The 22,923-nt window shown below is 51.5% G+C and overlaps 3 protein-coding genes across 6 annotated transcripts in view; 1 reads left to right on the forward strand and 2 right to left on the reverse strand.

The window, feature by feature from the left end:
- The window catches only part of LOC122386179 (tectonin beta-propeller repeat-containing protein 2-like), a 23,979-nt gene extending 20,871 nt beyond the window's left edge, over positions 1–3,108 (reverse strand). The window contains exon 1 of one of the 2 annotated variants that reach the window (XM_043375128.1): positions 2,837–3,108. The gene's annotated coding sequence lies outside the window, so the exon portion shown is untranslated. The remainder of the gene's footprint in view (positions 1–2,836) is intronic. The other variant, XM_043375126.1, reaches the window with a different exon arrangement.
- Positions 3,064–11,064, forward strand: LOC122386181 (protein arginine methyltransferase NDUFAF7, mitochondrial-like). 2 transcript variants are annotated; one of them, XM_043375131.1, is made up of 7 exons: positions 3,064–3,346; positions 3,648–4,064; positions 4,289–4,399; positions 4,888–5,352; positions 5,806–5,916; positions 6,299–6,622; positions 10,741–11,064. In XM_043375131.1, exons 2-7 carry the CDS (start codon positions 3,672–3,674, stop codon positions 10,918–10,920), a joined length of 1,584 nt encoding a protein of 527 aa, XP_043231066.1. In that variant the 5' UTR covers positions 3,064–3,346; positions 3,648–3,671; the 3' UTR covers positions 10,921–11,064. The 2 variants fall into 2 exon arrangements, with proteins under 2 accessions (XP_043231066.1, XP_043231067.1); XM_043375132.1 differs by having other exon boundaries at positions 3,064–3,313; positions 3,645–4,064.
- Positions 11,065–11,867: 803 nt separating this feature from the next.
- LOC122386189 (potassium channel subfamily K member 6-like) lies at positions 11,868–22,613 on the reverse strand. 2 transcript variants are annotated; one of them, XM_043375141.1, is made up of 7 exons: positions 22,489–22,613; positions 20,202–20,803; positions 18,648–18,788; positions 17,792–17,931; positions 17,187–17,445; positions 16,343–16,515; positions 11,868–15,217 (listed from the first exon to the last, which is right to left on the reverse strand). In XM_043375141.1, exons 2-7 carry the CDS (start codon positions 20,452–20,454, stop codon positions 15,122–15,124), a joined length of 1,062 nt encoding a protein of 353 aa, XP_043231076.1. In that variant the 5' UTR covers positions 20,455–20,803; positions 22,489–22,613; the 3' UTR covers positions 11,868–15,121. The 2 variants fall into 2 exon arrangements, with proteins under 2 accessions (XP_043231076.1, XP_043231077.1); XM_043375142.1 differs by having other exon boundaries at positions 22,268–22,492.
- Between the last annotated feature and the right edge of the window lie 310 nt (positions 22,614–22,923).

Raw genomic sequence — 22,923 nt, forward strand, 5'->3', positions numbered from 1 at the left:
GCCCGTCCTCCGGAGACACTGGACGTTTGTACCGCACTGGGCCCCTATAAGAGACCGTTGCTCGTCACGTCTAGTTCAACGTGTCGGCGCACAGACGTAGCCCCCGGCGGCCAGGGGGCGAGTTTTTACGAAGTGGGGTGGGTTTTTGCCGCCTATTTGGCCGAGTTTGGTAGAATGTGGAGCGCAGCCGACACTGACCGGCAGGTGCCATGGAGGCATCGGCCAACGAGCGAAACGAGCAAGCCAGAGCGACGGCCTGGAAAGACCAATGGAAACGCCGACGGGCCAGCAACAGACCGACCGCTTGACAGGCCAATGGAAGAGCGCTGGATAAGCCGGCGGACAGACTGCTGAACATGAACCAATGGACAGGCTGACTGACTGGCCCCGGACAGGCCAACGGATATGCTAGTGGACGGGCTACCGTTAGAACATCCAGCAGAAAGATAATTGGACGACCGGTAGCCATTCCATGACACATACCATGGCATAGCACGGAATTACATGTAAAATCGTAAGTCCATCGCTGCCCAACACCAGCTGACTTTTATACACATGCTCAGATATGTGGAGATGCATCTGCGTATGATCATGACCACGGTCACCGATCTAACCATAAGCGTGGAGCATGTTTATGACCACGTGAGCATACCTACTTGCGCCATCTGCCAGCTCCAGAAACGTCATACGCAGGCAGCTGTGGGCCATCCAAACATTGGCGGACGATCGGTACAAAATATCCCAGACGATACTGTAAAAAGCATGCTTCTCTGACCTCCCCACAGGTGGCGACCTTGAGTTGGTGAGTTGTGAGACGCCGAGAAGGGAGGGGGGGGGTCAAGGAATGGAAGAGGGGAGGGGGCTTCCAGCCCATCGTCCATCAACACAATTTAATTTGGAGGATGTTCCTATCGTATAAAAAAATAAGTAGGGAAAATTTCAGCGTGAATGACTCATTTGTAACGAGTAGTGAACAGTGGCTACTGCGATACGGTCCGTGGCCGATGAGGCTGGCCCACATCGAATGACCTCAAAGACACTGATAGCGGGACAGATATGTGGGTCACCGGATATGGTCTGGGGTTTGTTAACCTCACTATTGGGAGTCGGTCATCTAAATCGCACACATGCTGGAACAGCTAACAGCGAAAAGCGAAAGCTTCGTGACAACAGATAGGAACGATCGTCATTTTGACTGTGATTCAAGGGATGGATGGTTATTGGTTATGGCTTAATTAAGCAGAAAAACATTTAACATTGCACCCCAGCCCAAACACGCAAAGGACGTCACCTCACCCGGCGAAATCACCAAGCTGAGACAGTAATGAATACCAATCATTGACTCGACCGACATATGACACCGGCCCGGCTCGGCGACTACTCCCAGCGACAGTCTCGACACGGCGTCGGCTGATGGAGGGCGGTGGGGGGGGGGGGGGGACGCGACGGGACGGGGAGGAACGGTGGAGAGGGGGTGGGGCGGCGGAAACGGGACGGGACTGAGGGGTGGGAGCGGGGCGGGGCGGGGCGGGATGGAAGCGGAACCGAGGGCGGTGGAAAGGGGCAAAGTGGGACTGAGGGAGGTGGGAGCGGGACGCAACGGGGAGAAGGGGAGACGGGAAAAGGATGGGAAGGGAATGGGGCTGGTAAGGCCTGGTGAGTGTGGAACGCACATAAACAAAATCCAGTTTTCTTCTACATTGAGCGCACGCATTATAGTTCGCCATACGACCGGTACGGGACAGACGGTTGGGATGGAACTACGAACGGTGGGCGACGGGGGACCGGAGCAGGGTGGCACATGTGGCCGCTGCCCACTCGGTATGCACGCACAGGTGCCGTTACACTTGACCCAGACGCCGTGAACGGGCGGGGGAGGTAACAGGGCTTTGTCACGTGACGGGGAATGACGGAATGAGGGTCGGGGCACCACGGCAGTGGGAAGATGACTCATGGTGGATGATCTGTTGATCTATGGTGAGGTTATTTAGTGGGGTCAGGTTACTTCAGTGGGGATATTGCCAGACCAACTGGCAGTCTAATACTACATGATAACAGAAATAATAAAAAACAAATAACACACTATAATGCTGCCTCAGTAGTTAGGTGCTAGGATGTTGTCCCTTTTGGCCATTGCCCAGGTCTTTTCTAGGATGTTTAGAATTTCCAAGACATAATTGCCTACACACTATATCTAATCTATATCTAATCTACACAGTACCTACACACTATATCCCATTTTGACAAGCTAGCCAGCTGTATAATAACTGTTAGAGCAAAAAGTTGTTGTTGTTTAATCTGTCAGATGTCAGACCCTGTCTCCGACTGGGAGCACAACAACTTAGCCAGAAAAGGGCCTGATTTGCACAGATGCAATACCTATAGGTATTGCATCTGTGCACTCATTATAATGAGTGTAGATTGTCACATTCAGCATAGAAGTTTTTGTAAATGATATAAATGAAAAGGACTGCTGTTGATATATCAACAGCTTTCTCAGGAAAAAAGCACATTGTCAGTAAATATGATGCAATGACAGATTTGAAATTACAGGTAGGTCATTTCCCTCTTTTGCACTCTATGGAAACTGAAGAAATTCACAAAACAGAACCATGAAAAGAAAGAATACATCCCAATCCTTCTGAGGTAGAAGGATGTATCCTTTTGCCCGCAAAATGCAGTATGCACCCCATAGCCTGAGATTATCTTCACAATGAAGCCAGGCCAGCATCACGCATACCACGGATCAGTATCACTGTATCACTATCAGGTCCTGAAAATTGAACATAAAATCCAACATCATCACTGAACACAGCAGCTGACATGTCAAACTTACCAGAGGTGATAATCATTAAAAGCAATTGAAAAAACAGCATCCAATGATGATTAATTTTTAGTTGTCCAGTTTGAGTTGGCCTGATGTTGATGCCTTGATCTTGATCTATGGTGTAATGAACCTATGCCAGTTTTCACTTCTTCTTTACAGATTGATATCAAGACCAATCAGCAAATCGTCTCAATGAAATGGAATATAAGGCCTTGAATGAAATGAATTGACCACTCCGGTCACACGAAAGAATTGTAAAGAGCCACTACTTTTGTAATCTCAGGAAATTTTTACCAAACAATACAATTTGGCATCCATAGAAATAAGTGATTCTGGCGCACTTGATTCATTCATTTTTGGAGAGGGCGCTGTTCGTTCGCTAAATTTTATTAGCAGGTCCTCAGCTTGCTGACGTTTTTCGACTTTTCATTGGAGGGATTCGCGTTGTTTGTGCGCTTCACCAATTAAAGGACAGCACTGATTTTGTTGCTTTGATAAATCGAATACTGTGTTGTTAAGGTAAATAAAAAACTCCAATGCTCCCACACTGGGTTATTGCCTACATTATTGCCTTACAATCCATGCTCAATGATATTACCATCAGGGATATTTCCAAATGCCACAGAATATAGGAATCAGGTTGCGCCATTTAGGCCAAGCGAAAAGAGGCTGAGGCACCACCTGCCTCTGCTATGAGAAGTGTTTTAACAGCCTTATTTAAATGAAAGAAAGTTTGAAAATTAGTTTTGTTGATAGCAGTAGGTGGTGGCCTGTTACCTGATAATTGACAAATGGTGTATAACTTTTTCTCATTTTTCAGGCATCAGCAATCTCTGCCATAAACATGATGGGTTTGCGCACAGTCCTGCATCACCTCTCATCCTTTTCCAAAAAATGTCACACTAGGCCACCTAGATGGCCTTTTCCGGGGCCTCTTGTCTCCACCACTCACTCCCTTTGTCCCAGTGTCCCTCCCTCCCTGCTCACTCCTCGCCACCTCGCCTCCCCTCCCTTGCGTCGGCTCTGCTCGACCGCTCCCCCACTTGCCTCTGATGACATCACACCACTGGCGCGCCAGTTGGCGGCGCGAGTCAGAGCCACAGGTGCCATGACCGTGGCCGAGTTTATGAACGAGGTGCTGGTCCACCCTCTGCAAGGGTACTACACACGCCAGAGCCAGGTCGGCCAACACGGAGACTTTGTGACCGCGCCAGAGGTGGCCGGTATGTACGGCGAGGTAAGTCCATTAGGAGTGGAGGGGCGGGAATAAGAGCCAAACCTACCATCTCCGAATGGTATTTACTAATTTGTTTTGTTAGATCAAATTTCAACCAGAAATTTGATTTAAAAAGCAAGGAGTTTTTAGGCATTGTGAAAATGTTTGCATGTTGTCAGTGTCTTACTTTTGTATTGCTCAGCTGGCACAGCCCTTGACCCCTGACATTTGACCTGTGCCATCAGATGCTGGCAGTGTGGCTGCTCCACGAGTGGCAGAAGCTGGGAGCTCCGCAGCCTCTGCAGCTGGTGGAGCTTGGACCGGGCAGGGGCACGCTGATGGCCGATATTCTCCGGGTGAGAGGAGCTCGGACCGGGCAGGGGCACGCTGATGGCCGATATTCTCCGGGTGAGAGGAGCTCGGACCGGGCAGGAGCACGCTGATGGCCGATATTCTCCGGGTGAGAGGAGCTTGGACCGGGCAGGGGCACACTGATGGCCGATATTCTCCGGGTGAGAGGAGCTCGGACCGGGCAGAGGCACTCTAATGGCCGATATTCTCCGGGTGAGACAGGAGAGAGAAGGAGAAAGAGGGATCTGAGCGGGGATTGAGGACGATGTAGTACCGGTCCAGAAAAGAATGAATGGCTAACAGGTGGAGGAGTTGGGTGGAAGAGAACTAAGTGGTAATGTCAGTGGTGGTGATTGCATGTTATCGAACTCACCGTCTCTGTGCGCCGCGGCACGCTGTCATTCCACTGCGCCGGCCGGTCCTGTAACGTGGATTCACCCCTCCCCATCGTCTCGCTTCCAGCTGACGTCACTGTCCCGCCCCCTCCGCACAGGTAGTGAACCGACTGGCCCCAGAAGCGGAGATCGCCATACGTCTGGTGGAAGTGAGCGCGACACTAGCCGAGACGCAGGCACAGTCGCTCGGTGTTCGACTCTCCTCACCGCCACTCAGCGAATCGGATGCCCAGAATCGACTGACGTTACCTGGTGACAGCCAATCAGACGCCCAGGATCGACTGACGTCACCTACCAACAACCAATCAGAGTCTGACGGACAACTGACTTCCTCTATCTCCCAATCAAGTGGCAGTGTGCGGAGCTCCGAAGCACCCTCTGACCAATCAGGGACCGGCACGGAGCTTACGTCACGGCCGGCCGTCCAATGGCCGCTGTCGGGCACTACGGTGACCTGCGGAAGGGCAGTGACCTGGCACGACCGGCTGACCGACGTACCGGAGGCGTTCTCCCTGATCGTCGCCAACGAGTTCTTTGACGCGCTGCCCGTACATCAGTTCAGGGTGAGAGGGGCTGGCAGCGCAGAGCTGGGGACCGACCGTAGTAGTGGGGAGGCCGGATAGGAACAGAGGACAATCACCGCAGATCGCTTGTTTTCTTATGGTGTCGCTGCTAATATTGTCCTTACGATATTTGCTTGTGTTGACGTGAGCCCTTGTCCAATTTATACAGTTCATGCCCTCAATTCGTTTTATTTACTTGAAAGTTTGCTGTCGATATTGTGTTACCGGCCCCTTTGCCAATATCTTGTTTCAGTGTACTCGTAATCCTATCCTACGTTATTGTATTCTACCCTCACTGATCCTTTCTTCCTTAAGTTCTTCCCACTGTCCCTAGTCCCCTTCCCTCCTTCAATTTCCCTCCCTCTACCTGTACCTCTCACACTCACTCTCGCATGTTCTCATGTCTCCTTAGCTGCGCTGTCGGTGCCCTCACACCCCTCTTGTGCCCCCCAGCGCACCGAGGCCGGCTGGGGGGAGGTGCTGGTCGATCTCTGTGACGAACAGACGGCCCAGTTTCGGTTCGTGCTCGCCCGTGGCCGCACTCCCGCCTGTGTCTTCATTGACGTGAGTCCGGCGCAGTCGCTAACAGATGTTTCACGGAGTCAGGGTGTGAAATGTTTCCTGACATGTTATGTGAATGAGCAGTTTCATGAATCATGACGAAGTGGCGTAGGCACCAATCCTCAGCATACTAGACCTTATCCAATAAAACTCAGTCTGAGCTTTAATTAACTAAACTGGTTGTAATTAACTGATAGCACTATTCGATCGTATTGCTTTCCAATCGATCATTCAGTCTTTTGCTGACCTGCCATGGCTCAAGGCTCTTACATTGTCTAATGCATCGTTGCTGCCGTTTGACATGTGCCAGGCGCGATCCACCCCAGCGCCAGCGCTCCTCTGTTTTATTACCTACCCCATCACTTCCCTCTCCTGTTCCCGACAGGAGGAGGCAGTGGCCGGCCGGGACGAACTCGAGGTATCTCCTCGCGCGGCCATGCTCGCCGCCGAGCTGGCTGAGCGTGTAGCCTCGGACGGCGGCGCCGCGCTCGTCTGCGACTACGGTCACTCCGGCGATCGGGGCGACACCCTGCGGGCGTTCCGGAACCACCAGTGCGTGGACCCGCTGCTGGCGCCTGGCAGCGCTGATGTCACGTGCGATGTGGACTTCTCACAGCTGGCGCGGGCTGTTGGACACGATGTGATGAGCTTTGGACCGGTGGAGCAGAGACACTTCCTGGCAGAGCTGGGACTGCAGGCGCGACTGGAGGTGAGAGAGGAGAGGGAGAGAGGGAGGGAGCGAGAGAGAGAGAGAGAGAGAGAGAGAGAGAGAGAGAGAGAGAGAGAGAGAGAGCGAGAGAGGGAGCGAGAGAGGGAGCGAGAGAGGGAGCGAGAGAGAGAGAGAGAAAATGAGAGAGGGAGGGAGTGAATGAGGGGGACGAAGGGAGGGAGGGAGGATGGAAGGTAGGGAGAGGAGGGAAGGGAAGAAGAAAGGGAGGGAGGGAGAAATAAAGGAAGGAAGAGAGAATGGGGATGGTGAGCCATGGAGGGAGGGGGAGACCGGGTAGTGGATTTGTCGCTGGCGTGATAGTTGATCCGGTATTTGACCGAGACTTTATTGATATCGGAACGGACGTTCCACTGCAATCCTAATGTGGCCTATCATCTTGACTATGAAGTGTGAAGGGTCAGAGGGCTTTTAAAATATAACAGTTGTCAGAGCAAGAGGCGGCTCAAGACCAGGGTCTCCCAGGAATAACTGATAACATGGCACGTGCAGTGCCCAGGTTGTTGTGTTATCCCTATCAGGTAACTTTGTTCAGCTTGCAATGGTTATGTCACATGCTTATATTGCATGGTTATGTCAATATGCTGATGTTGGCTCGCCACTCCCATTGAGTCATGCTCTTCAAATTTATCTTATCACCTCGGACACACATCATATTTGAAGTGTCTCACCACTCCTACCCTCTTCAAATTTACCGTGTCACTTCATACCGGCACTGCAACCCTACTATCTATACCCCACTCACCCACCTGGCTGATCCTGTGTACGCTTATCTCAGTTAACCTATCAGCCAGTCCATCTCAGATGTGTCTGCAACCCTTCTTAAATTTAGCCGCCTCCCCTCACCCGTCTCAACCTTCCGTCCCATCACTCTCTAGGCCCGTGTCACAAAGTTGATATTCCCAGCGCTACTAGCTCCCTCAAAACCTAACTAAACAGCTCTGTGGGAGTTTGGGGGACCACTGAAACCCACCCATGACCCCGGTGTGCGCTCTTTACCGTGTGGCGGTCATTTTTAGCCGGCCCCTGATTACCTGCAGTCGTTAAAGGTACGGCCAATCTCTGCGGAAAATTGCACCGCCGCTGGCGAGGCATTGTGGTGCCACTGTGACTGGGCGCCTGTCGACAGCTAATTTTGTCGCCTAATTAACGCGTTGTAACCAGCGGCGAGTTTAATTAGGCCACAGGAGATAGGTGTGGCAGTTGGCAGTGCAGCAGCAGCACTGCAGAGGAAGTTGAGCTTTCACAGCTAAGGTGGTTTTGTGGACACGTGTTTGTGGGGTTCTGGTGTGTTTGCATGCATTCAGGTTACCTGCAAAGGAGGGTGCTACCAAGTTGGCAGCTTTCATTTCTCTTTAGATGGTAACTCAGCTGAAAGAGCGTAGTGTCCCAACAGCAGACACATTATGATCAGTGACGATAAGCAAGCCGAATTATGATACATATGTTTTACCTCTAGCTAATTTGGATGTTCTTCCTTAACTATAGCAAAAAGCGCTTGAGCGAGAGCGAGATGTCATTTGTATTTTATATAATCTCGTTCACAGTGATTACATTATCTATCATAGTCCTGGGTGATAGTTTCAGAATAAATTGCACCATATGCTTGAAAGCTAATCCGGTTAGCTGGTAAAAGTTACTTGATCAATAACACTAAGTTTTGTATGGACCCCTTCTGCGGTATCTGCAAATATCCCTGATAGTAATATCATGGAGCATGGATCCTCCCATTTCCATGACAAAGGCCGTCCTTCCAAAACTTGGCTCGTAAGTCAGCGTCCAATCTATGCAAAGGGTCCAAGTTACGTCGCCACCTGGCTCTGCCGGCCGTAGACGGTTGTATAGGGCCGTCAGTCAGTCAGCGGCGACGCCGGCCGAGATCCGCTGTACGACCCATCAGGCCCGGGGGAGACCGCCCCCGCGCGCTGCCGTGGGCCCACCGCCGCACCACTGCACCGCGCGGCGCTCATCGACCGGCGGCGCCGGGCCGATTGCAAAACTTCACAGTCGGCTCATACCAGAGAACGGGAGCAATTAGTCTGCGCTTCATATGACGGGCCCGCGCTGTGGGCTCTGGTGGGATGGTGGGCTTGATGGTGCCATCAGAGGCTGCCGTCATCAAACGTGGACGTCATAGGCCAGAGTCATTAGAGGAAAACTTTGTTATAGCGTGACTTTCTCATATTAGTAGAGGCTCCAAGGATAGTGAGAACTCATCCCGATCAAGGCCATGATACTATTGACTTACTCTATTCGATTCCATAAGGCTTTTGTGTGTTGGTATCAGTGGTGCCTTCTAAGTGCTCACCCTATCTTCATGGCTCGTGTCATCCTTGTAGTGTCTTATGGCTTACAACACTAAACAGTGAACACATACCGCTCCTGTCAGCGTCTATTCCATTTATCCTACTCGCTCTCCATCTGTTCATTCAGACCGTCTACTCACCTACCTACGCCGCGACACCCTTCTACCATCGGTATTTGCTCTCGGTTTCCACCTGCTCGTCAGGCTCATTTGTCCACCCCCACTTGTTCCGTTGTCGGCGCCGCCGCTCGGCCCATCTGTCTGAGCCGAGCCGCCCGGCCGGCGCCCGGCCGTCCTGATGGATTGAGCTCGATAGTGATCAGACCGGACGGCGTGCGCCCCGGCCGGCCGGGGGCGGGCCTCCTATTCTGAGCCCTGCCCGGCCCAGCGCGGCCGTCCCTCGGTTATGTTCCCGGGCCGGCTGTGTTCCTGGACGAGGCTGCCGTGCGCGAGCGTTCACCCGGACCGGCTGTTGCCGAGGCTATTGTGATCTTATTCGGGCGCCGGGTTAAAGTTCGCAGCATCGATCGCCGTTCCGAGAGAGGCGGCTGTCGAGATGATGTGTGGTAATTAGTCTTTTCAAGAGGTACGCCGTCGGGTATTGTGTGATAACCAAGGTGGTATTGCGAGGGAATGAGAGAAATAATGAGAGAAATAATTGTGGGCTGACGCTCGCCGTCGTCGTCTCATCTTGCGACGCCGTATTTAGGATCGAGCTGTCAGCTGTGAGCTTTACGAACTAATATTCTCGATGAGGCGCCGTGGTTGTAAGATACAATTGATATATGTTGTAGGATGCAGCTGATATTTGTCGTAAGATACAGCTGGTATCTGTTGTAAGATGCAGCAGATATGTTCTGTAAGCTACAGCTGATATTGCTTTAGGATGCAGTTAATCTTAGCTGTGAGCTGCCACTGATATCGACGCTCGAGGCGCAATAGATATTTATTGTGAGACACAGTTGCTATTTACCGTGAGCTGCAACAGACATCCACCGTGACATACGCTCGAATCCCTGTCCGCTCGGGCGGCGCACGTATAGGTCTATAGGCGCCGTCCGCTGCCCACGTGCGCCCGCTATCGACCGCGGCGGCCTGTGTGCGTGCGTTGGCGGCGCCCAGACTGACCGCCTGTTGCGTCGTACCGTCAGGCGCGACGTCCGCCGACGAGCCGTCACTGCGCTGTCGGGGGTGTGGTACCCGATGTCAGGGTCAGCCTCGTTTGGTATATTGGAGTCTGCCTGGCTGAAACTCCTCAGCAGCGCACAACGGGCGGCGATTTGTCGCTTCCTGAAGTCGCGTCATATGTCGCGTTCAGTGGCTGGCAGTAGAGCGTCTCAAAAGTACGCAGCTTTCGGTGTTAATCAGATGTTTGTCGATTTTACGTCACGAATTACGGTCGATGTCTGGGAGATGCTTTTTGCATAATGCATAGACTATATAGTTTCTAATCACAAATGAATTGATACTGCAGGTAGCTGATCGTACCATTACACTAAACGCTAATCAATCTGGCCTCATTACCACAACTGTGCCTTGGTCTTCTCCTTTTGTCCGGTCCAGTCCCCTATCTCGTCCTGGCCGGCGCAGCACAGCTTGCTCGCACAATCTCGCCAATCATTACCTCTCATAAAGAGAGAATGAGAGAATCTTTACTTGAGAGAATCAACCGTCATCGTTATATAGGTATCGATTATCGTTGTAATCAGACCTTATCTGCCGTTAGACGAATCCTCCCCGCCCGGTCAGCCGATGCGCGGAGTCTCCGATTCTGACATCTCCTCTCCCTCCACAGCGTCTCACGGCCTCAGCAGGACCCGATCGCGTCACCCAGCTAAAAGCAGCCTACGATATGCTGACCGGTGAGATGGGCGAACGGTTCAAAATGTGGGCACTTCTACCGGCCACGGCACGGCCCATTCTTGAGTGGTATCCTCCGGTAGGTTTTTCGCCAGCGAGTGAGCAGTTCAGCTGACGGTAGAGGTGCTAGTGGCGGGGAGGGGCGATATTGAGTCAATGTCAAGTCATTTGTTACTGTGATGCCACGTGTGTAAGCGTGTTACTTGCTTCGTTGAGCGTTTTTGTACTCAGAGATCCGTGAATACAGTGATGCGAGTTATTTGTTTCTGACTACCGGATGCACCTGTAGCGTTAAATGTGTTTGTTGCATGGATTCCTTGCGAAACACTCCGTTCTTGGCCGTACTCAAAGCTCATCGTACATACCTACTCCTTCATGGGATTCAATCACGGGATGGCCGCCTGGCTGACCAGTGACGTCAGCTCGTGACAATCTGTCACCGTGACAGCTTGGTGACGGGTGCGTGACGCACCGTGACAGAGCCCCTGATTGATACCCTGCCCAGGTCCGCCTCCACTCTCCCCCGGAGAGAGGGGCAGAGGTGGCGGTGCGCAGCGCTGGGGTCGTAACTGTGGGTGCTGAATGGGCGTCGAGTTCGCGTAGGGAGTCGCTTCTACGTCTGAGCTACCCACTACGCATGATCGTTCACCGATCGCACTATGACGAAATGTCTTATTGGATGAATGGAGAGAGCGATCTAGAATATTCCGATGCATCTAACTACGTGTTTACTCAGGTATTGAGTAACACCAGAGATCGAGTATGAAGGGTTGCATTTTGTTATTTCGTTGTATGTATCTAAAATGGTTACCAGCGATCTAAAATAGCACTCCGATCGGCGTCATTCGAATGGATTTTTGCCTAACATGAAATGTTCTCAGAGTTGTCATGGATATTGTACGATTATTGAAAGATTTAGTTAAATTCGCCTGACTATTTAAAATTGAAACTGGTCGGGTGAGATATTTTTTAGCACGTCTGTACGTCTAAGTCGCCTTCCTTCTCGCTCAATGTCCCACTCACGTCAACCACGACCACTCAAACACCCACTCACAAACATCGTTCACGATATGTTTATAACTCAATCTCCGTCTCATTTCAACATGCACAACAACGCCCGCAAGATACATCACCCCTCCCCCACTCCCACCCGCTTCCATCGCCCCTCCGCTGCCCAGCGCCCATCCGTACCTCATCCCATCGCTGTACCGCCCTGTACTCCCCTGTACCGCGGTGTACCGCCGTGTACCGCTCTCGGCGGAGCACAGCCGGCCCACAGGACTCGGCCAGAGCCGGCAATCCTCCGCCTACGCACGTGGCTATTGATCGGGTACAGAGGCGGCGGCAGCGGGACGCAGCCGGCGGAGTCAAGTGTCAGAGCGTGCCGCGACGGGCGGTGGGCGGCGACAGTCAACAGTTCCAGGGAGCCGTCAGCAGATCAGAGACCTGTCACAGTCACAGGGACCCGCCAGGAGTCCTGGGACTCGTCAGCAAACCAGGGATCCGTCAACTATTTTACGAACCGTCAACGGACCACAGCGAGACTTGATAGTCGGTCCCAGAGGGTCGCCAACGGTAACAGAATCCGTGAACGATGCAACGGTGGGTTACAGGGCCCGTCAACAGTCTCCAGACCCGTCAACAGCCGCTGGATCCTTCAACAGTTACCGCGCCACCAAAAGTCGCACTAGCTGTAGCTCCCCATACCCATTACAAGTTCCGGGAGCACGGAAAGTTCTCAGATCCATTCCAGTCATTCGCTAGCTCCGTCACCGGCCTGCCCCTAGGGATGGGGTCGTTCGCCCACGGGGGGGGGGGGCGTCCCGGGTGGATGGGACGTGATTGAGCCAGCATCCCGAGTAGCGTGGGCAGCTACACGGCAGAGAATCGAGCCGGAACGGATGAGGTATTAGTGGAACTATTGCTGCGTAGGAGCTGGTGCAGTGGTGCCTGTGCACGAGGGTGCAGAGTCCAGTCACAGACCCTGTGGTCTGAGACACTTCTTCAAGGAAGAAGCCCGGGTCTGTTATACTCGTGGCTGTGTTATTGTGCTGCGTGGATGGGAATGAGAGTGATCTATTGTGTGACTGTGAACTGAATACTTAACTATTCTACTGTGCTATAGTGTCTTACAGTGGGGTGCTGCCTGATGGGGGGAGCCTTTTCTGATGCGCCGTGATCAAGGTGTAGGTTTATGACGAATCTTTTCTTCTGTGCTCTGCTGTGGACCGGTATAGGTCTCAGCTACCGTGTAATACGTGAACTGGGGACGGGTCTGTTCCACTGTTACGCGAAATATGTATGTTCTGCTGTGTTACGTGAAATATGTCTGTTACTGTGTGCTGGGGAAGGGTTCGTTCTACCATGTTCTATTGGGCAGACTTGGGAATGAGGACGCGCCGACCTGGGGCCATGTCAACAGTAGCCCCCGGCCCCGAACGGTAAAGGTCGCCCAGGGTCAGCGCTGCCGCGCCGGCCTGTCTCCCGAAATTAACGGCCGGACGCGAGATACCACACGAGTCCCGCCTGACGGCCCGCGCCGTCCGGTCCCCGCCGACGCCCCATATCATACCAGTTCCGAGTGACGCCGGACGCGCCGCGCGCCCCGAGGGTCGGCCGGCGGCCGTCCCAGCCGGCCCTGTACGAGAAACTCCACCACAGCACAGCGCAGCTCGCCCCCGACCGGGCAGACCGCGCCCGACCCCATTCCATGAACAGTATATCGCAGTTAACTGGACTGGCTATTTCTCTGGCGGCCGGCGGCCGGCGGCTGCCGTCTGGCCAGACTGAAACTGGTGAGGGAGGGACGGTCGGCCCGACCGCCGGCGCTCTACACTGACACCACTGCCGACACCAACACCAGCACCACTGGCACCAGCGAGCTAACAAGGGAATACATCCGGGTCTGATACACGTTTACAGGACACGGAACACATGTGCCTCGGAAGTTCTGACAATCTCGCAGACTGGACACCATTTCTCACAGCTCCATCGACCACACCGTTTAGCTCTCACATTTCCGCTAATAAACCTATACAATTAGACTAGCATCTCTAATGACATTTCCGCGCAGCTGGTCTCGCATTTCTCCTAATAAACCTAGGAACGTATTGACTCATATTTCTGCAGATCCACACAATGAGACATTGCCGACCCACGCTGTGAGACATTTCTTCTTAGAAACCAACGCGGCTAGACTCATCCCTTTCGCCAGTCACTAATGCAGCCTGACTCACCATTCGCCATCTGGTTACACACTAGAGTCATTGCTCATGTCAATAACTATTAGCCACTGGCATTTATAGACAGCTCCATCCTAATCGCCTTTCTTCACGCTACATCACAGTGCCGCCAGCGCTCACAGCGAGGTAAATAGGAGCCTTCCATGAGGTCCCGAAACGTGCCTTAGCAGGTCCGAGCTCCCATATTTTTTTACAAACATGCATGCGTAATTACATTATACAGACACACTGGCTATATAATTGTTCATTTCACAGTAACTTTGGTACGAACCGTGCACGACCCGCCCACATTCGCACGGAGATATGTTACGTGTTTGATATCGTTTCCATCCGATGCACATCGCTGAAACTGAGCGTTCTCTCCGGCACAATTTTCCGGAGCTGAGTGGCCCTCATTCGGTGGACGGCCGGAACCCGACGGCGCCGGCGGCGCACCGCAGTCTCTTTTGATTTGGATTAGCATTCATAGCATGGCGGAGTCGATTTAGCGGCAGCACTGCCGCGGGACGGGCTACGTGCCTGTCTGGGAGCCGCTCCGGCCGCCGGCGGTGGTCTGTTGGCGGGCGGGTGGTCAGCGGGTACACACTGCCAGCCGCCGCCGTTCGAAGACGGACGTGTCTCCAGTCGCTCGTGAGTCATCGGCAGCGCCATGAGGCGCCGCGCCGGGCTGAGACGGCAGAGACGCGGGCTGACTCCTACATCGGCCGTGATGAGACGGTGTGCAGTCGGAAATTGATCGTATCTGTCTGCTGAATATCGAGGCGTCGCGCGAACACCTCACACAACATCGAGTTGGTGTGAGGACACCTGAATGAAGAGCTGAATGCGAGCCGCTTATACTCACTTATTCAGTTCTTCACATGCCCGTCTCGTCGAACGTTATTGCCCAGGCATGCTGCTGAGGTCATCTTTGATGCTAAATTCACCGGAAGGGGCGGCTAGGCGACACATCGGACACCCTGAGGTCCCTCCCGAGACGCATTCAGGGACGCCGCTGCTGGGCTGGAGGTGCTCTCTGAGTCACTCCACCGCAGTCTACCGCTTGATACGGCCTCTGTGTGATCCGAATCCCGACTAGCGTCGTCCGTGAGTCGGAGTACCCTTATCGGGACTGGAGGCCTGCGATTGTTCGGTAGACCGGTCGGCAGATGGAGTCTTCAGAGAGCCACTCTGAAACGGAAAACAAGCCAGTATGGGCTATTGTGGCGCAATGATTTGGCGGTATTGCCACTTGCTAGTAATACGTTTATCGTCATTCGTTTCACGTTTGAGACAAACCCGTACTGGCTAACTCAGTCACGCCACTGAGGCGGGCGAGCGGAAGCCCGCTCGTCACTGCCCGATATTTAGCTGGCTGTCATTGTGGGCATGTTTTTTATTGTAAATACATCCTCTTTAGTCTTTAGACCCATTGTACAGTCAGAATTACGCATCGTTTTATACTAGCTGAGCGAAAGCCGAAAACCAGCGCGCCCAACAGCAGTCCGGCCCCGGTGCCTGGAATGCCATCCGGCACAGTATGCTCCTAGGCGCTCACCTCTATAGCCATCTACCGGCCGCGGTGTCAACTAATTCCAGGAGCTGCACTGCGGCACAGTCTACCTCCAGGCGCGCGTTACTACACCTTTTTGCATTTGAATTCAACCATTCGCCATAACTGTTTGAGGAGCCATTTCGACAATCGGCATTGAGCACAACTATTCCGGCGTGGTGTGTTTCATTTCAGCCATTCAGCAAAACAGATTGAACACTGAAATGAGCGATCCGCAAAACAGTTTAACACTTCGCCAGAATTCGGCATTGAGCGAGCTCGCTCGGCATATGACGAATAGTTTCGACCATTGACGATTTGTTTTGCACAATGTTGAACCATTTGTCCAATGTCGAGTTATACGGGAAGATCGCCGAATAGTTTTGCACAATGGTGATTCTTTGTGACCAACCGACCATTTGTAGCGCCACCTATATGGCGAATGTGTACAAATGTTTTGCCCAATGGTCAAAGGCTAACGCAAAAAGGTGTACTGCCATCTATTGACCAATGTTGGCGTTTTATGCGTTGCGCACAGCCTGCGATCTATGCGGCGCACTGACAATTTTGACTGATTTACTGTGAATGGTCTCTGGTATGTTGCTTGCTGGCTGGTTCCCGGATAATTGAATTCATTAGTTTTCTGTCCATCGATGTGTTTATTTCCTTTGGTCTAACGGTGTTTTCTTTCGTGATGCCAGTTTTCCCAGTAAATGCAGCTGCGCTGCATTTAACAGTGAATAAGTGGTTCGATTCCGACCCACCTGTGCGCTATAGTTGGGGAGGCCAATGGCCGGGCCCGACAGGCGCATTTTTTCCGGGTCGGAGGTGGTTTCGTCTGACTGGTGCAGGAACCAGATGCCCAGGTTCAGTTGAGGGATCTCGGCGAACACCGTCAGCAGCCACATCATCATCACCAGACCGACCAACAGGTAACCTGAAACACGTCACAACGTCACATCGTCACTAAACCTATTTATATACACTGTGACTAAACCGACCAGCAGGTAACCTGAAACATCACGACGTTATGGCGTCACTGGGCCGACTGCTATGTATCGTGAAACATTAAAAATTTAGCGTCGGCGTATCACTACGTTATAATGTTATAACGTTATATCGCTAAACGACAAGATTCGCCGTCAACGTTAAAATGATAGTCTGAAACGTAGAAATGCCAGTCTAAAACGCCACAGCGCCATTTCAATGTCTAACGACGAGCACATCACCCGCACGATAGGCTTTCCCAATCGTGCCCTAAACTGCCGGTAGTTTTGGCCACGCCCACAACCTGATACACACCCACCCACCTGTCCGTTTCTTAGATTGTCCAATATGTCCATAACCACCTGTGGTCACCGATATGTGGATGGATGACATTGTCTTTAAAGAAAAGTGACGCTCGTTCAAGAATGCCTGTTGGGCGGCTTTATGCGCCCACCTGTGGTGTCTATAGTTTGTGAATATAGGTACTGCCGCCCCTCTGTCTGTCCACCTTTGGTTGCCAGTTTGTAAATGGGTGATTGTCCTTCTTTGTGACTTACATGTGCCCACCTGTGACACTCAGTTAGTAGATGAACGATTGTCTTACTCTATTCCATTACCCACCTGTGATGGCCAGTTTGTAGATGGGCCGGTTGGTCTGTCCCGGGCTGTCTCCCGGTATGTAGTCGCCGAGTCCGACCGTCGTCAGCGAGATGAAGCAGTAGTACAGCGAGTCCAGGAACGTCCAGTCGCCCTCGATGTGGTAGAAGATGCCGGCAGGCACCAGGAAGAAGAACGATACGACCAGCGTGCCGACGACCGTCAGATGCACCATCCGTATGCTGAACGGCTGCCAGACGTGTCCCAGCCGTAAGCCGAGCCACTGAAACGCCGCAGAAAGGCACAGGCGATCAGTCGAATGATCCAAAAATCGCAAGTAAAATTGGCTCAAAGCACATCTTGGGTCAATGACACTTGTAGAAATATATGGTAGCAATGACAGAATGGTAGCAAATTTTATACATGAAATGGTTGTATTTCTTCAAACGGTGGAATGAACGGTGATCAGACCTGTCGGAAACGCGTTCTCTGGCCCAGAATGCTGTGGCATGGGGACACACTACATAGTCTTTGACCATGGATGAACGGCACTGAGCGCTGACCATGATGCCGGTCTCTGAACTGAAGGATCGCATTGGAGGGCCACGAGGGAGGGCGTAGTCTCTGACCTGGAGGGCAACAGTGGAGGGCACCATCAGACGCTCCACGAAGGCGGTCAGCAGGACCAGCGTCATCGGGATCCCGATCAGCGCGAACACCAGACAGAAGATCTTCCCGGCCTCGGACAGCGGGGTCACGTGACCGTACCCTGTGGGGAATACAGGGCCTCGTACAGAGCTGTGGTAGTTTGAATCGTGGCTTAGTATGCATGAGGAAATAAATTCAATGGATATTTTGCTTTGCAGTTTGCAAGCATCGCCTGAGCTTTAGCCAGAATACGACGATACAATAAACAATGATATTTCTACCAAACGTATCACAAGGAGATATCGGCGGCGTCAATGGGTGGAGCTTCCACTGGCGTCCAACTGGCGTCTAACTGAGCAGACGTCCAAGTTGGCATCTAACTTGGCGTCTAACTGTTGGACGGATACTTCCAAGCTAGACGCGTCTAAAGTTAGCTGTCGCCAGATGACGCAGCCGCCGTCCAGCTAGACGCGTCTAAGACTTATACACGTCTATCTAGACGCAAAATGGAAGTCTCCACCCGTCAATATGTTTTTAATTTGAATTTATGTGTTGCTCGTAAATTTGCAGAATATTAAGCGCTTTCAACTCCACACCGGACCAACAGAATGAGTTCTGCATCGAGAAGGCTTGCGTAATGCGTAGTAAAATGAACATTAAAATAAACACGCCACTTCTGACTTTCCTCAAATCGTGATTAGCACTAGTCCGCCGTTTAGGTACCAATTTTTTAGGTACTAGTTAAACGCCCGTCAACGACTATGCTCAGCCCGGCTTTTACCTATGATTATTTGACCTTTCCTTCACCTGTCCTAAAGCGAGTATCCTGACCCTTACCGATGGTGGTAACGACGGTGGTCGAGAAGAAGAAGCTCTGTCCAAAGCTCCAATTTGGCCCGCTGGAGATGTTCTTGGACGCTGATACGCCCCGGTTATTGGCCCTGATCACGTGCTGGAGCAGGATGTCCAGCCTCTCCTCTGGAACACACCAGTTGTGCTTAATCATTATTATTATATATTAAGGCCCCTGACATCCATACTTTCATTCGTCACTTTTTACATTGCTTCGTCATTCGAAGTTTACGTTCAGCTCGAAATACACAATTATAATAAACGTATAGCTGAGGCGACAGTAAGCTTCAGGCACCCATTTCGCCGGTGCGAGCTGAGCTGGGCAAAAGAATATTCGCTCACTCAGCGTTAGGCTCCTTACAGCGAGCTACCCAGGTCGATGCGAGACGCGGTTACTAACGTCACAGACGTCCTGAAAGGCGTCGGGTGATCGCATCGATGCAATGCATCGACGGGAGATAACATGGGTTTGTGCAGGTTGAAACCGGATCTTTTCAAAGGTTGCACACATGTTCTCACAGTTACGTAAAGTATATAGCTCCGCATTGTGTAATGTGCGGGGAGGTATGTGCCGTTAAACGTCGAAGAGGAGAAAAATGGCCGTACTTTGACCCCGGCACGTAAGCCTCGTCCATACTGGTAGAGCTGTTGAAAGAAGGTCAAGTGAGCCTTACAGAAGGATTATTTAGGGATTTCGGCTGTTTCTTCTTTAATAAAAAAAGATACATACAAGGAAAGATGGCCGGCAGAATCCCGCGCTACAAACTAAGTACACTGACTGAAGCCTAGGAGAGGGCGGATAAATTGCTGGTGATCTAACGTGACAGCTTCGGAGGAATATATTTTCATGTCTGCAAGTTTTGCACTATCGCAGGATCAGTTAATGAGGTAGCCCGCTATCACACCAGTAAACTAGCTTATCGGACCTAATTAATTCGGAAACTTTAGTCTATCTTTGGAGCGTAGTTCAGTGCTCTTTTGGCTGGGATATTTTCCACCATGTTCAGGATGTGCAGTGTCCGTCTCTGTCAGCCGGGTCAGGTCAGATAGAGTCGGACATGCCACGCTAGCAGTTCGATGTCAGCGACAGCGAGCTCGTCCTCGCCGGCCCTGTGTCGGTGCCTGGTACATTTGGGGCAGCGGGAGGAGGAATGGACCACTGTGATATTTGTAAGAGATTCAGTTTGCTTATTTTCGTCGCGTTTAATTTCATCATGCCATGAGAGGCCTGCTGCCTGTACCTAGATAGGTATGAAGTTCAGTCTGACAGCTAAAAATATAGAAAATGGAAGGAACTTCAAGCTTAGTAGGCATTTAATGGACCTCGTGGTATAACGCTGAATCACTAATTTGAATTAATTTGCATTGTAGGATGCAAGCTGGTCGATATCTTCTCAACCAGCGTTCACGAAATTTGCAGACACTGTCAACAACTCCCATCCCAGATCATTATCATGTACAATTGTATAGCTTGTCAAGGTTGAGGGACATCTGATAAGGTGCCATCCCGGAGTACAGCAATAGCTGGCTAGGACCCACCTGGCACACAGTTGTAGCTGGCGAGGAACGTCCGCACGTCTTCCTCGAGCCGCTGCTGGAGTCGCTGCTCAGCCGGCTGCTCCAGGTAGCTGAACACCCAGGCGCCCAGAGCCACGTACAGCAGGTAGAACACCGTGTAACCGGCCAGCAGACAGCTGCTGCGACGCACACACATACAGCGGCGCACGTGCGCGCGGCGGCACGGCTCGTGCAGGGGCGAGTACGGGCCCGGCGGAGACGCCGGCGGCGACATGGCCGATGGGACGGGAGCGGGGCTCACTCCAGAGACTGGGCTGGACGTCACGGTACTCTGAGACGTTACGGCTTGCTGAGACGTCACGGCTCGCTGAGACGTCACGTCACTTGGTGATGTTCAGTGTCGTGAGGCTGCGGTGACGTCGACTGACGTGCTGATGTCTGGCTATCACGGCTGTGTCTCTCTGGATATCCAGCCGTGTTTCCGTCGTTAGCGCAGGGTTCACTGTCGGTACACCCACACTTGTGCGCTGTTTGACGTCATTATTCAGCCTATGGCGCCGTTTGGCTTACTGGTGCGCCCCTTTGTTTGTTGGAGCGGTCAGCTGGCGACGTGTCGCCGTCACCTGAAACCAAAGAACCCGCATGTATTCACAATGCGAATTAGATAAGCATTTAATACGACAGAAGGAGTACCAACGTGGAAGCTATGACAAAGTAGCTATTAGATGTTGTTTTATGAATTTCATTTTCGTATTGTGTAGAGAGATTATTTTGAGGAACATTTTGGTAAGCCATAAAATTGAGTACAATATTTGATTTTAAGATGTGTCTATACCAGGGCCTGAGTTTGAGTCCTAGGGCTGCTGCCTGCTGACATTTAAAACGCTCGATACATAAACGAGAGCCGATCCATTAAAAACATCCATTGCCACACTAAATACCTAACTTGTATTCGTTTTACTGGAGCCCATTTTCTTTCGAACGATTCAAAAGCGTATACGGCAATACAACGTCGTAGATAGCAATACAACGGGTCAGAGCACACAAATATGCAATTACAAATCAAGTATTTACGCGGATGTTTAAACGTGTATTAATGGTAAGTGCTTCTTTTTCATCCAAGTGGAATATCATTACCACCATTAGGTACTTGTATCTTAATGGTCCTCGATAGAACATTTTTCAGTGTAAGAAATAATCAACTCTTTTCCGAATTACACTAACGCATGACTTTATGAATCGCATGCCAGTCTCTGTGACACAACTTGGTGACCAGTCTCGCCAGATGTCCGCGCCACGTCAGCGTGATGTCAAGGTGGGCTTGGACGGGTTTGTTTATCTTATCTACGAGCACGAGACCGCGGAGGGTTCGCCGGGTTCGAGCGGGTACACCCCGCCTCACTGAGCCTTCCGGCATAGTGAGAGGGAGATGGGCTCGCCCTCCATGGTTTTTGACGTCCGTGGTAGCTCGAGACGGTGCATGGCGGACTTTTTCGTCAGGCTCATGGGCGTAGACGATATGGTTCATTTTTCACGGTAACCTGTTTGAGCAGTTTTAAGGGTTTAGAGAAAAACAGTGTGTTCTTTTTTAACCCTAATTTAGATAATAATTAGGTACTCAAATGATCTAAAAGTTCTTCGGCGCTGTCATTTCTTAAACTTCTTTTTACACTCTGAGTCAATATTCGAAAAGAAAATGTTATCGGTTGTCAGCCGGCAAGAAAACTACAGTGCAATAACTCGGTGTTATTTTTATCAGAAATCTAAATACTTCCAATCACTCCTCAGTCCTCAGAGTCCCTCTGCACTCTCCATCAATTATCAGATAAAAGTGTATCTACTCTTTATCTATTATCTCTACCCTACTAACAGAACCGATTCATATCCAGATTACCATCTGTTCGCCTTCCACGAATTAATACGATTTCATGAAATAGCTGTTTGATTTATAATGCTCTAAATATAAAGCATTGGCTACTGGCATCTATCAACAGCCAGCCATAGACAGCAAACAAATAATACCAATACTGGTGATACCAGAGCTGATTTTTTTTTTAGTTCAAAAATAACACATTGATAAAACCTACCTTTTCTGAGATTCCTAGATGACTACCGAAAATATTCTCAGTTTTGAAAACATGGCTCGGAGCTCAAGCTCTTTACGATAAAAATGCCGAGATGTGACTGACCTCAAATATCAACATGGGCACCTAGCGCATTTCGAAATAGAGTCGAGGCGCGACTACACATTTGACCTGCCCCTGCCCCTCTCCCTCCCCACCACCACCTTCGTCTCTGGTGACCTGACCTTATCAGATGGTGGAGAGTCGTGTCGCCCTCCCCGCTCCGGGCCGCTGCCGTGCGCCAGCCGCCCCCAGCCACAAGTGTTCGGTGCCGTACCACCGCGGCACCGGCTGCCCCGACCCCACCAGTGACCCTCAGGCCCTATGACGTCACTAGTTGTCGGTTACCAGGCCCTTCTGTCTACATGTAATCCTGACGAGACGTGGTGCGGCAGGACGAGACTTCAAACGTAAACACATCGCGTCCGGCTTGGGCGCGGAAAAAGCAAGAACTCTAGAGAAGAGAAGGACGGCAAAGGAGAGGCGGATGGAAGATGTGTGGGGCGGTGCCGGAACTGGAAGTGAGACGCGAGAAAGAGAAGAAAGCAGAAGGGATAAGGGAGCTGAAAGAGACGCACGAGAAAAGGAATAAAGCATCTCACTTTTTACAGCAATATATC

This window comes from Amphibalanus amphitrite, unplaced genomic scaffold, assembly GCF_019059575.1.
Source record: "Amphibalanus amphitrite isolate SeventyFive unplaced genomic scaffold, NRLGWU_Aamphi_draft 000243F_arrow, whole genome shotgun sequence".
Taxonomy (NCBI): domain Eukaryota; kingdom Metazoa; phylum Arthropoda; class Thecostraca; order Balanomorpha; family Balanidae; genus Amphibalanus; species Amphibalanus amphitrite.